Source organism: Bos mutus, chromosome 9, assembly GCF_027580195.1.
Source record: "Bos mutus isolate GX-2022 chromosome 9, NWIPB_WYAK_1.1, whole genome shotgun sequence".
Classification (NCBI taxonomy): domain Eukaryota; kingdom Metazoa; phylum Chordata; class Mammalia; order Artiodactyla; family Bovidae; genus Bos; species Bos mutus.
Window position 1 is genome coordinate 67,808,860 of NC_091625.1, and position 14,982 is coordinate 67,823,841.

Here is a 14,982-nt window from a genome sequence, read left to right on the forward strand (position 1 = left end):
ATATTTCTCAAACAAGCAGTAGAACTTCAGTCTCATTCATGATATTGAGCATGCAAACTGAGGTTTGTGTTTCTTTCTGTATCTAAATTCATAAACCAGACACCAGTTCAGTTTATCAAGTGTATAATTTGATAAGCTTAATGCAGATAAACTGGCTCTGCGTTCATCCACATGATATTGTATTTGTGTTAGGAATTTAGATTTTAAATGTCTGGTCAGAAAAATTATTGCAGATTCAATGTATTTGAAGAGTGGCATAGTTATTACTCCAAAATCTGTTTATTCATTCAACAGGTGTTTGATAAGCAACTACTATGTTCCAGATACTATTTAAATACTGGGGATCTAGCAAATTGTTCAAGTCTAAGATTTACTTTGCCAGATTACTAACTAAATTCTCTATGAGTGAATTAAATGTAGCCAAAATCAGGCTACCCAAAGATGGCATCATCTATTCTGGTGGTAATGTAGTTTTAATTACCATAAAGTGATTTTTAGGAATTATCCACAAAAGTGTATATGTTAATTTAACTGAGATGGATTTATGTATTATTAAATAGTTTGCAGACTACATACCTAGTGAGTCTTTATTACCACAATGTTTTTTTTTTACTTCCACAGTATAGCATTTCATAATTATAATATTTCTGTGGTATGACACATTATTTCAAAACAATCTTTAGACATTTATTTGTGAGACATATATTTGTGACTATTCAAGGAGCCATGCATTTGTAGCTGTAATTGCCCACAGGCAAGATCTTCTTATGATAAAGTGCGAAAGATGTGATGGACATGAATTATTTTATATATATTAAGTTCAAGCTAAGTTCAAAAAGGCAATAAGCTCTCTTTATAAGCTACTCATGAATATTACTGCACAGGAACATTTGTTCATTTTCCATTAATAAAAATGATAAACATGAGTGCTTTAAATTCAATTCCAAAATAAAAATTTTCTAGGAGCATAGTGTGGGAGACGGTCACCATTGGGTTCTGTTTTCATTACAGTCAAGGGTATATGCCTGGTTCCCTTTCTTGTGGTATTTTACTTTCCTTTGTAGATCTCTGTGAAATGCTGTTTTAAAAGATTTATGATTATAGTTTATGGTTTTACTAAATGAAAATGCAATTGTAAGTAAATCATTTTTTTCTCTTCCCTTTGACCTAGTATGAAAGCAAGGTAAAATTTAAATTTATGCATGCCTTCTTCGAGTGCATGGGTTGGGTCAATGTGGCTTCTTAGATAAAGCGGTGACGCAGAAGCAGAGTGACACCTATCCAGCTTTATTCATAGTACATTTCACCAGCAAGTAATGCATTCTGAGATGATTCTCATGCTGCCCTTTGCTTACAAAAATGATGCTGCTTACCCACCATCACAGAGCTGCAGTTTGACTTGTTTCGCCCACGCACAGTGCCCTCTAGTGCACACTTGCAGCAGCACAGGCCAAGGGCAGCTGGTCAGGTTTATGGGCACAAATCTAGTTCTGGGGACCAAAGTGATCTTCTGGGTTGAACCTCAGACTCTGGTCTCCCAGGTACTATACTATCTGCTGAACAAGCAACTGTGCTCCCAAATACTTACTCTGCCTGATTGCTTTTTGCAAGCCTGCAAAGATGCACATGTTTACATGGCCCTTGCACCTCTTGGCAAAGCTGCTTCTTTATTGCCTTGTTTATTTAGAATTTAGGTATAGAGTCAGATAAAAGGAGCCTCTAGAAATACTGTATGTAAAACAAGTGTTTGCATTAACGATGAGAAAGTTTGCAGTCATCCTAGCTTCTCAGGAGCATTTCAATTCCGATTTGCAGGCGGGCAGTATTAGCCTGGAAGTTTTAAGCATCAGGCCCTTGTACGTGGCTGATCAAACCCCAGAGATGTGTGCAAGGCTGGTGCCATCTGGCTAGAGTTCCAGCTGAGTATTTTGGTATTTGAAAACCTAACAGTGCCAGATATCCCAAAAGGACATAATGAAGCTCAGCTGATCAAAGAAATTTTTAAAGCAAAGGCTAGATTTTTAATACCAGAAACTAGACTATATAGAACTGAAAGTGTGGGGAAAAATAAGTTGTTTCATCACGGACCAGTCAAGTGCTGTTTGCTGAGATGGCTAAAAGGCAAAGGCTGGCTTTCAATGAAAGTATATGCTAATAAGGCTCTGGAACGACACTGTGTAGCTTTGTAATTTTGCCTCTGAGGCAAACAGAGGAAACAGAGGCCTATGGTTACCATTAGGAGTCTGATCACCATATGTGATTACTTATCCCCTGTGATTTTCATAATGTTGAGCTTGCTGAATCATTGTGTTTTGAAATGGTTCTTTGTATTTCCCTGAAACAATGAAGTGTGTAACTTGTAGGAGTGATTTATTTTATTGATAAGACCTCTGAGAAACTCATGATAAATCAAACCTCCTCTCAACAAACAAGGAAGCAAATGAATGCTGAGAATGAAGTTCACTGGCTTCCTTCACTTTATACAGGAAGTATATAAGCAAGATTCTCACTGTCCAGCTGGCATGTTTTTGTAATAACCAGCTGACCGAACAGAAGGGGAAGACCTTGGGAACAAGTGGGAAATGATCAAAGAAAATAAAACAGTCCCAGAGAGAAAGAAACAGAACAAATACCCAGCATGAGATAAATCACCGGATACACACTGCCAGGGGTCTGATTTGCTGGCCTCCCTGTTTGTCCCCATGTCATATGTTTTTTATTAAGGCAAAAAAAGGAATCCTGCCACCATGGGACAGTGAGGAGAGTTCATCATTATCCTACTAAGTATAATATCTTGGTATTGATTGGACACTTTTTAGAGTTGTTTGCTTGCATGCATGCTAAGTCACTTCAGTCATGTCCAATTCTTTGTGACCCTATGGACTGTAGTCCACCAGGCTCCTTGTCCATGGGATTCTCCAGGCAAGAATACTGGAGTGGGTTGCCATGCCTTCCTCCAGGGGATCTTCCCCACCCAGGGATCAAACCTGAGTCTCCTGCAGCTTCTGCATTGCAGGTGGTTTCTTTACCACTGAGCCAGCGGGGAAGCCCCTAGAGTTGCTTATTAACATTAAAAAAAAGTATTACTTTTTCTATTTCTGTTGACCTGCACCGTTCAATATGGTAGCCACTAGCCACGGTGGCTATTTAGCTTTAAGTTAAAGAAAAAAAAAATTTTTAATGATATTTCTCTGGCTGTCCAGTGTTTAAGATTATGCATTCCCACTTCAGGGAGCATGAGTTTGATCCCTAGTTGGGGAACTAAGATCCTTATATGCCATGCAGTGTCGCCAAAAAAGGAAAAAGAAAGAAAATTAAATAGCAATAAAAATCCAGGTTCTCATTGGCATGAGCTACTTTTCAAGTGTCAGCAGACATACATGGCTGCTCATTTGATTTGGACAGTGCAGGAAAGAATATTTCTATCATCACAGAAAGTTATGCTGGACAGTGCTGTTATAGATGAAAAAAGTGTCACTGTTAACATCCTGTTAACTTGTGTTTATCAAGCACTTACTGCATGCTAGCATGTTTATCCTTTTTTAAGAAGTAGTAAGCAAAAAGTAAATATTCAAGTGTCTTTTGGGTGTTGAAGCCATTTTCAACTTTACTGGAAAAATTAAATGTATGTTTTGTCCTTTGGTTGCTTTATTTTGTTACTGCTCCAAAACAGAATAAGTACTTTAGGGTCAATTTGTAAACTTAAAGTATCTTTTTTGAAACTGTAATCCAAAAGAATGTTTCTCAGGTTTTATTTGACTTAAAATTTTTAGAGAAATATGACATTATCTTATTCTCAGCTAAACCCTCAAAAAAAAGTCTCAATGGCAGAAATATTATCTTTTCAAAATAAATGTTTCCAGATTTTTAAATTTTGAGCAAGATTTTATTTAATGTTTTTCATTATATAGTATGATTATGCTTTCCTGTACAAGTGTCTGCTCTTGGGTGGAAAAAAACAAACACATTTCATTATGCATATGAAGCACTTCAAAAGAAGTCAGTTAATTTCTATACCTTGTATTTACATGCAATAGTTGAGATTATTTTTTAAAAGGAGAGAACGAAGAGCTACATAAAGACTGCTTATGCAAGTTGGTGCTAATATCCCTTATCCAACCAGTAGCTAATGGAAGCGTAGTTTTCTAGGTCCATGTGCGCGCCAGCGCACAGTCTGAGACATACGCCTGCCTGTGCATCAGTTTGCTCCATATGGCTTGCATCCAGTAGTCACAGACTCTATATTGCCATTATCTAATGATATTGCTTTTATTTTCCATTTAACTTTTCAACAGGCCAGAAGTAAATGTGAAGAAATATTCTGGTTGCCTCAAAGATATTGAAATTTCAAGAACTCCGTACAATATACTTAGCAGCCCTGATTATGTTGGTGTTACCAAAGGATGCTCACTGGAGGTTGGTCTCTTCCTAATGGCTTCCTAAATACCTTCATACCAGATTTCACTTACTTAGTTTGGGTCTATGATGGGGACCAGTCCTTGTTAATCTGTTTTGAATTCCTACTGACTCTAGTCTTGTTCTTTAGTCGCTAAGTCGTGTCCAACTCTTTTGTGACCCCTTGAACTGTGCCCAACAGGGTCCTCTGTCCATGGTATTTCCCAGGCAAGAATACTGGAGTGGGTTGCCATTTCTTACTCCAGGGATTTTCCTGACCCAAGAATTGAACCCATATCTCCTGCATTGACAAGCAGGTTCTTTTTTTTTTTTTAATTGGAAGCTAATTACTTTACAATATTGTGGTGGTTTTTTGCCATACATTGACATGAATTAGCCATGGGTGTACATGTGTTCCCCATCCTGAGCCCCCCTCCCACCTCCCTCCCTATCCCATCCCTCAGGGTCATCCCAGTGCACTAGCCCTGAGCACCCTGTCTCAAGCATCGAACCTGGACTGGTGATATATTTAACATATTATAATATACATGTTTCAATGCTAGTCTCTCAAATCATCCCACCCTTGCCTTCTCCCACAGAGTCCAAAAGTCTGTTCTTTACATCTCTGTCTCTTTTGCTATCTCGCATATAGGGTCATCGTTGCCATCTTTCTGAATTCCATATATATGCGTTAATATACTGTATTGGTGGAGAAGGCAATGGCATCCCACTCCAGTACTCTTGCCTGGAAAATCCCATGAATGGAGGAGCCTGGGTCGCTGCAGTCCATGGAGTTGCGAAGAGTCGGACACGACTAAGCAACTTCACTTTCACTTTTCACTTTGATGCACTGGAGAAGGAAATGGCAACCCACTCCAGTGTTCGTGCCTGTAGAATCCCAGGGACAGGGGAGCTTAGTGGGCTGCCATCTCTGGGGTCACACAGAGTCGGACACAACTGAAGCAACTTAGCAGCAGCAGCATACTGTATTAGTGTTTTACTTTCTGATTTGCTTCACTCTGTATAATAGGCTCCAGTTTCATCCACCTCATTAGAACTGATTCAAATGCATTCTTTTAATAACTGAGTAATATTCCATTGTGTATATGTACCACAGCTTTCTTATCCATTCGTCTGCCGATGGACATCTAGGTTCCTTCCATGTCCTGGCTATTGTAAACAGTGCTGGCAGGCAGATTCTTTACCACCAAGCCACCAGGAAGCCCCAACCCTAGCCTTAGCTCTGCATAAATGATAAAGCAAGATTGAAGTACTTCTAAAAATTATCACGATAACTAAACTTAGGAAAACAGTATTATAAAAGATTCCAAACTATCTTTCCACGTGTACACCACTTCATAGTATGTACTTTTTAATATTAATCTCTTTTCTGGTTCTTTCTTCTTTCCAACACTACTTTTTTCTTTTCCTCATTATCATGTCATCTGTATTAGATTTAGTTTACCTTCCTGTCTTTTATATAGCTTTATTATCAACCTTAATTTTTTTCTGGAATGTGTTAGGAGTTTACTCGAATAACAAGTAATAGTTTCTACCATGATCACTAGTATTTAGCATCTTGTCCACAGCTTAGAAGTCAAGCCTCCTTTTCTTTGAAAATGGCACATAGTGGGAACCATCTGAAAAGACTTGGCTTAGATGGGACTGCAAAGTCCCCTGTTATCAATTATCTTCAGTATCTTTTCTTTATTGCTGCAGCAGCCTAGCAGCCCCTGATTCCACTTGACTATTCTGCACCGACTCTTCAATAGGCACTAACCCATAAGAGAGAGAAACGCAAGTCACAGCTCTTCTCTCTTATATTGATTGGCCAGATATTTAGTTTAGGTTTTTCCATAAAATGTTACAAAAAACCTGAGCAAACTTACTGATCAACCCAATAAAATCTGATAATAATCATCGAATATTAGTACATTTTTCAATTCAGTTCAGTCGCTCAGTCATGTCTGACTCTTTGCAACCCCATGGACTGCAGCATACCTGGCTTCCCTGTCCATCACCAACTCCCGGAGCTTGCTCAAACTCATGTCCATCTATTTGGTGATGCCATCCAACCATCTCATCATCTGTTGTCCCCTTCTCCTCCTTCCTTCAATCTTTCCCAGGACCAGGGTCTTTTCAAATGAGTCAGTTCTTCACATCAGATGGCCAAAGTGTTGGAGTTTCAGCTTCAGCATCAGTCCTTACAATGAATATTCAGGACTGATTTCCTTTAGGATGGACTGGTTAGATCTCCCTTCAGTCCAAGTGACTCTCAAGAGTCTTCCCCAACACCACAGTTCAAAAGCATCAATTCTTCTGTGCTCAGCTTTCTTTATAGTCCAACTCTCACATCCCTACATGACTACTGGAAAAACCATAGCTTTGACTAGATGAACCTTTGTTGGCAAAGTAATGTCTCTGCTTCTTAATATGCTGTGTAGGTTAGTCATAGCTTTTCTTCCAAGGAGCAAGCATCTTTTAATTTCATCACTGCAGTCACCATCTGGAATTCTAAAAGTAATGAGTTTGTTTTTAACAAGAAAATGCCAGACTTCCATGGTGGTCCAGTGGTTGAGAATCTGCCTGCCAATGCAGGGGACACAGGTTCCATCCCTGGTCCAGGAAGGTCCCACATGCTTCAGAGCATAAGCCCATGGGCCACAACTACTGAACCTGTGCCCTAGAGCACATGCCCCACAATAAGAGAAGCCACTACAATGAGAAGCCCACACACAGCAACTCGAGAGTAGCCTCAGCTCACTGCAACTAGAGAAAGCGTGCACGCAGCAACAAAGAGCCAGAGCAGCCAAAAATAAATAAATAAATAATTTTTTAAACATAAATAAAAATAAAATGGTAAATATATCATAGGTAAGGTAAGGTGAAGTCGCTCAGCCGTGTCCAACTCTTTGCAACCCCACGGACTGTAGCCTACCAGGCTCTTCCATCCATGTGATTTTCCAGGCAAAGAGTACTGGAGTGGGTTGCCATCTCCTTCTCCAGAGGATCTTCCCAACCCAGGGATCCAACCCAGGTCTCCCACATTGTAGGCAGACGCTTTACCATCTGAGCCACCAGGGAAGTCTATAAATATATCCTACTTACAAATTTTTAATTATCCTGATATTACCAAACTATTCATTTTAGCTGCTTCCTCCAGTTAAAATTATTTTAAAGCATTGTGATGGGAGACGAAGGGATTTGGGAAAAGAGAGTAAATCACCACCGAGCTATGAGGTTTAAAGACTGGAACAGGACTTATGGGGTCTTCACTGTGCCTAGTTACAGTCTCTGACTCGCAAGTAGCCATAGACACCCACCCTGAGAAGCTTGGGAATAGGAAAAAGGAAAGTATATACAGAATTTAATATCTAAGAATCCATATTGACCTCTTTTTGCTCAGAGTTTTAATCTTCCAAAGCCTGACTCTCATCCACATGCAAAAGATATATACATGAGAATGGAAAACTGTCCAGAAAATGAATAGCCTGTATACGAGGAAATGATGGTTCTGTAAAGGTACTTTTCAGTAACCAGGAATTATTTGCAACTAAAATATGAAGCAGAAATTGAAATATTTGATAAATATTAAAAAGTCTGCACAGTAGTTTTATTTGAACTATCCAAGACTATGATTTGAAAATTGGAATCAAAAACAGATTATACATTTTACAACATTTATGTCACTTAACTTGGCCTGGAACACTGCAAGGGAAAATATCCTGCATTAAAAGATTCCTTGTTTTCACTCCAGCAAAATCCAGGACTTTTCAAATGAACATTTTAAGCACTATAAATGCCCAACTACAGGGGGTTGCTTAAATAAATCCTTGCACATTCCTACAATGGAATGACCTGCTACTAAAAGTGAGATTGAAATCTAAATTTACTGACAGAGATACCCCCACATATTAAGTGAGAAAAAGAAGTTAGAAATGAACGTACCTGTCATGATTCAGTATGAATACAGAGAGGAGGAGAGAGGAAAGGAGCAAGGTTGTAAAAGATAAAACAAGTGAATGACTGCATGGCTGCAGGAATCCATGAATGAATGGATTATATGGATAGAAAGTTCTATGCTTCTACACAGCTTTGGGATGGGATTGATTTTTACACTCTTACTTTTTGTACTTTGTTACTGTCTACAATGTTACTGTTTCAATTTTATCAGCAAAGACTGATACTGTTTTCATTTTAAGAAAATTAAACTAGGAAATATTTGATTTATTTTTAAAATTTAAATTGTATCTGATTTTTTAAACATTCCTCCAGAGTGTCTTTATACATTTAGTAACAATGAACATCTTTACCCTCAACTCATCACTGAGAAAGAATGCAGACAGAGACCATGGTCAGACTTAGCTATAAAACATAAGCAATTAGTTGGTAAAAGGATTCAAGGGATCAATGAGAGTGTTTTCAAGGAAGATTTAGCAAAATAGATTTAAATCAGAAGAAAATGTTACCTATTAGTGATAATCAGTAATGGTCTTTTATATTTCAAATCAAAAGTTCTAGAATAAAAGAAGAACCCCAAAGTTTTATTTTAACTTAAATATTACAGTTTGGGATAATATTTCTTCAGTTGCTCTTAAGCATAACTGAGTTTTCATGCATTCTGAGTTATCATGCATGACAATATATTTCATAGTAACTTTGAATGCATTGAGAAGGGTGAGTGAGATGGAGAAACTAAGGGTTCATTCATTTCTAATGCTTTCTTCCCTTCTTTCCTTTTACCTGAAGAACGTTTACACAGTTAGCTTCCCCAAGCCTGGTTTTGTAGAGCTGTCTCCTGTGCCTATTGATGTTGGAACAGAAATCAATCTGTCCTTCAGCACCAAGAATGAGTCTGGGATCATTCTCTTGGGAAGTGGAGGGACACCCATTCCGCCCAGGAGAAAACGACGGCAAACTGGACAGGTAATTACAACACCTAATTAATACAACAAAAATAAAATAATAATTGAAAGTACAACACCTAATTAATAATGCATTTTCCTAATATTTATGTAAAACAATTATTTTACAAAGAGACTCAGGAGAGGCATTTAGGATTTATAAATTGTCTTTGTATTTTTAAAATTTGTATCATTTATTTCTATTATCATCTTTTTAGGACAATTATCTCCCCAAGGATTTTTCTGTTGGTCAATTCTAGGTGTGGGTGCACTTGTATTTACATCCATGTATCATATGAGTTTGAACATATAAAAAGAGAACGCTTAAAATATATTCAAATTGTATTAATATTCTCTTCTAAGTCCAGTTTCCTGCCAACTCTGTAGATATCCAGATGGGGGACCCTTAAATTTAAATTCCCTTTGGATCGGTTTCACCAGCTAACATGATGCAGTCTGTTGGCGCCTAACTGCTCTGCCTTCTCTGGACACCAAGAAAGCAAAGAATGGACTGGATAGAAGACAAAGAAAACACAACCAACGCAGTGTCACGATAGTGACATCAAAATAAAGCCTACACAGAGTCTGCTTTGTGAACTTCTGTTTTCCTACCATCTAGCCATTCAATTTGGAGAAGGCAATGGCACCGCACTCCAGTACTCTTGCCTGGAAAATCCCATGGACAGAGGACCCTGGTAGGCTGCAGTTCACGGGCTCGCTGAGGGTCGGACACGACTGAGCAACTTCACTTTCACTTTTCACTTTCATGCATTGGAGAAGGAAATGGCAACCCACTCCAGTGTTCTTGCCTGGAGAATCCCAGGGACGGAGGAGCCTGGTGGACTGCCGTCTATGGGGTCGCACAGAGTCGGACACGACTGAAGTGACTTAGCAGCAGCAGCAGCAGCAGCACCCATTCAATTCTGTTAAAAGCTAGCTCTTAGTTGTCCACATCTAGGCACCATAAGTCTTTACTGCATGGATATTCCTCCAATACTTTCAACCATACTTTTAAAGATACCACATTTTTTCCTTTTAATCTAGTTTTTCTCAGTAATTCTTAGGAATTACCTAATCTGCCATGGCCAAAGCTTAGAGTACTTTGTAAACATATCCTTTATAAATATGCATGCATGCCTGTAAATCAGGCTGTATTGTTTGTGATTATAGGATTATTAAAATCACTTTTATCATTTAAAGTTTAATAATTTAAACCACTATTTAATAATAGTATGTAATAATAAGAAAGCCTTCTTCAGCGATCAATGCAAAGAAATAGAGGAAAACAACAGAATGGGAAAGACTGGAGATCTCTTCAAGAAAATCAGAGATACCAAAGGAACATTTCATGCAAAGATGGGCTCGATAAAGGACAGAAATGGTATAGACCTAACAGAAGCAGAAGATATTAAGAACAGATGGCAAGAATACACAGAAGAACTGTACAAAAAAAGATCTTCACGACGCAGATAATCATGATGGTGGGATCACTGACCTAGAGCCAGACATCCTGGAATGTGAAGTCAACTGGGCCTTAGAAAGCATCACTACGAACAAAGCTAGTGGAAGTGATAGAATTCCAGTTGAGCTATTCCAAATCCTGTAAGATGATGCTGTGAAAGTGCTGCACTCAATATGCCAGCAAATTTGGAAAACTCAGCAGTGGCCACAGGACTGGAAAAGGTCAGTTTTCATTCCAATCCCAAAGAAAAGTGAAGTGAAGTCGCTCAGTCGTGTCTGACTCTTAGAGACCCCATGAACTGCAGCCCACCAGGCTCCTCCATCCATGGGATTCTCCAGGTGAGAGTACTGGAGTGGGGTGCCATTGCCTTCTCAAGGAAAGGCAATGGCAAAGAATGCTCAAACTACCACACAATTGCTGTCATCTCACACGCTAGTAAAATAATGCTCAAAATTCTCCAAGCCAGGCTTCAGCAATATGTGAACCGTGAACTTCCTGATGTTCAAGCTGGTTTTAGAAAAGGCAGAGGAACCAGAGATCAAATTGCCAACATCTGCTGGATCATGGAAAAAGCAAGAGAGTTCCAGAAAAATATCTATTTCTGCTTTATTGACTATGCCAAAGCCTTTGACTGTGTGGATCACAATAAACTGTGGAAAATTCTGAAAGAGATGGGAATACCAGACCACCTGATCTGCCTCTTGAGAAATCTGTATGCAGGTCAGGAAGCAACAGTTAGAACTGGACATGGAACAACAGACGGGTTCCCAATAGGAAAAGGAGTACGTCAAGGCTGTATATTATCACCCTGTTTATTTAACTTATATGCAGAGTACATCATGAGAAACGCTGGACTGGAAGAGGCACAAGCTGGAATCAAGATTGCTGGGAGAAATATCAATAACTTCAGATATGCAGATGACACCACCCTTATGGCAGAAAGTGAAGAGGAACTCAAAAGCCTCTTGATGAAAGTGAAAGTGGAGAGTGAAAAAGTTGGGTTAAAGCTCAATATTCAGAAAACTAAGATCATGGCATCAGGTCCCATCACTTCATGGGAAATAGATGGGGAAACAGTGGAAACAGTGTCAGACTTTATTTTTCTGGGCTCCCAAATCACTGCAGATGGTGACTGCAGCCTTGAAATTAAAAGACACTTACTCCTTAGAAGGAAAGTTATGATCAACCTAGATAGCATATTCAAAAGCAGAGACATTACTTTGCCAGCAAAGGTTCGTCTAGTCAAGGCTATGGTTTTTCCTTGGTCATGTATGGATGTGAAAGTTGGACTGTGAAGAAGGCTGAGTGCCGAAGAATTGATGCTTTTGAACTGTGGTGTTGGAGAAGGCTCTTGAGAGTCCCTTGGACTGCAAGGAGATCCAACCAGTCCATTCTGAAGGAGATCAGCCCTGGGTGTTCTTTGGAAGGAATGATGCTAAAGCTGAAACTCCAGTACTTTGGCCACCTCATGTGAAGAGTTGACTCATTGGAAAAGACTCTGATTCTGGGAGGGATTGGGGGCAGGAGGAGAAGGGGAGGACAGAGGATGAGATGGCTGGATGGCATCACTGACTCAATGGATGTGGGTCTCAGTGAGCTCCGGGAATTGGCTATGGACAGGGAGGCCTGGTGTGCTGCGATTCTGGGGTCGCAAAGAGTCGGACATCAGTGAGCGACTGATCTGATCTGATCTGATCTGATGTAATAATATTCTTTTCTCCCCACCACCAAAAAAAGAAAATAACAAAATACAGTTGACACTTGAAAATATGAGTTTGATCACACAGATCCACTTGTATGTGAATTTTTTCTTCAGTGGTAAATACAACAGTATTACATGGTCCAAGGTTGATTGAAACTGAGGATGCAGAATATCTGATATGGAGGAACTGAATAAAGGGAGGGCCAACTATAAGTTATGCTCTGATTTTTGACTGTGTGGAGGGTCAGTACCTCATGTCATTCACCTGTACTGACAAATAAAATCCAAAAATGTGCAACCATGAGTAACTTGCATTATCTACAGAACACAAAGGTGGTTTGATATTAGAAAGTCTGAAAATCATATAATCATCTTGATAGACATAGAGAACACTTGTAACTAAACTAAACACCCATTCCTGATCAAAAATAACAATAACAAAAGACTTAGTAAATTAAAAAGAGAATGATAGGAAAACATAAACATTTCCTATAAAATCAAGCCCAAGAAAAGATAAATATTATTGCTATACTGAACTTCCCTGGTGGCTCAGACAGTAAAGCGTCTGTCTACAATGTGGGAGACCCGGGTTCGAGCCCTGGGTTGGGAAGATCCCCTGGAGAAGGAAATGGCAATCCACTCCAGTACTATTGCCTGGAAAATCCCATGGACAGAGGAGCCTGGTAGGCTACAGTCTATGGGGTCGCAAAGAGTCAGACACGACTGAGCAACTTCACTTACACTTTTCTTTCATACTGGTCTTAGCCGATGCAATAAAAAAAAGAATAAATAAATATAGTACAAGAAAAAATATATAATTTAACAAGAAATAAAACAAACATAAGACCTATACTGGAAAAATTATAAAATTTATTGAAAATGTATAACAGACTACTTAATAAAGTCATTATGTTAATGGAAAGACTCAGTGTTAAAAATATTCCAATTCTCCATAAAATGATATGTAGGTTTGCCTTCAATGAAAATATCACCTTATCTTTTTGTAAATCAGAACAAATTCTAAAATTAATATCAAAAGTCCAAGAAAGTTATGAAATAGAATAAGTTGGAAGACTGTTCTAGCAGTTTTGAATCATGGTTGTGTAGCATTAATACATGGATAACTCTGTGTCAGTGGAACATAAGAGAGAGAGCCAAGTATAGATGGAAATGACATTTGGCAGTAGGTAGCATTGCACATCATCAGCGAAAAAAGTGAACCTTTCAGTGAATGATTCTGGGGCAATTCATTATCCATTTAGACAAAAAAATGAAGTAATTTCTATTTCATGTTAAACAGAAAATTAAATCCCAGTGAATTAAAGTCTTAAATATGAAAGGAAAAAACTTTAAAATGTTTAGAAGAAAATGTAAAAGGATAACCTATGACCTTAAGGAAGAAAAGAATTTCTTTGGGAAGGAAAAAAAAACATTTTTTTAAATTAGAGGGAGAAGAAGTAATGTTCTATCTCATTTTATATTGTGCATAACAAGTATGGAATAAGTATGATAAAAATAAATGTTCTCCTAAAGTCTTTGCCTTTTAATCCAAAATACAAAAAATTTATTAAATAAATTTAAATAATAAGCCAGTTATTATAATAAAAGGACCAGATCAAACATTCTGAGATAGATTTTCACTAAAGGATATCTGTGCCCTGGATCACAGTCAAGTAACTAAATACCACCTCTCAGTTTCAGATTTCTCCTCATCAGAACCACATGAATAGGCTTGAATCATCAGTTGTCAGGATAGTTCTTAAAATAAAACTTTTTCATTAAAACAATTAAAATGAGAAAATATTAAGTGCTATAGTACAAATTAGAAATAACATGTTAATGCTTCAACATTTTAGTGAATATTTTTTTTAATATCTGTTTTAAAATCTCACTGTTATTGCTGTCTGAAAGAGGAAACAATATTAAATAAATAATTCATTTCTGTTGTAGAATCAAACTGGTTAAATGACATACTTTATTTTTCAAAGCTACCAGTTTTGATACTCACAGGGTCATTTGTGATTATGTTCTGCTAACGGGGTTTGAGACCTCAATCAGCTTAAAAAACAACTTTAATTGAGTGCTTACATGGCAGTTGCCCCTTTCTGATGGATGGCGACACTGATCCAGGTCCTCTGGGCATTTTGCATGGGACACGCAGCAACACAGCTGATTTTGCAAACTGTTGGAGACACTGTGATATTTGACTGAAACCATCTCCACCGCCTTGTGGTGACTCGCGGAGGACCAAGTGATCGTGTGTGGCAGGGGGCCCCTTGCTCCACTTGAAAAGGAGCACGCAGTGGTGTCAGCTTTGGGGATGAGGACTGCATTCAGTTTCCCTGGGGTTCACAAACTGATCTCAAAAAACTACACTGTTGCTATAGTAACAGTGGCAAGAAGAAAGCAGTCGTGTTTATGGATGAAAAATTGTCTGCCTTCTTTCTAAATGTGGGAGACAAGTTAGGTGTTGGTGATAACAATCCATTCCACCAGCCTAGAGAAGGAATTGAAATCTA

General features: G+C 38.4%; 1 protein-coding gene across 1 annotated transcript in view; it reads left to right on the top strand.

Annotated features, from left to right (window-relative positions):
- LAMA2 (laminin subunit alpha 2) overlaps positions 1-14,982 on the top strand; it is a 707,066-nt gene that overhangs the window by 660,989 nt on the left and 31,095 nt on the right. The window contains exons 53-54 of the mRNA XM_070376649.1: positions 4,296-4,416; positions 9,145-9,321. Coding sequence (XP_070232750.1) covers positions 4,296-4,416; positions 9,145-9,321 — 298 coding nt within the window. The remainder of the gene's footprint in view (positions 1-4,295; positions 4,417-9,144; positions 9,322-14,982) is intronic.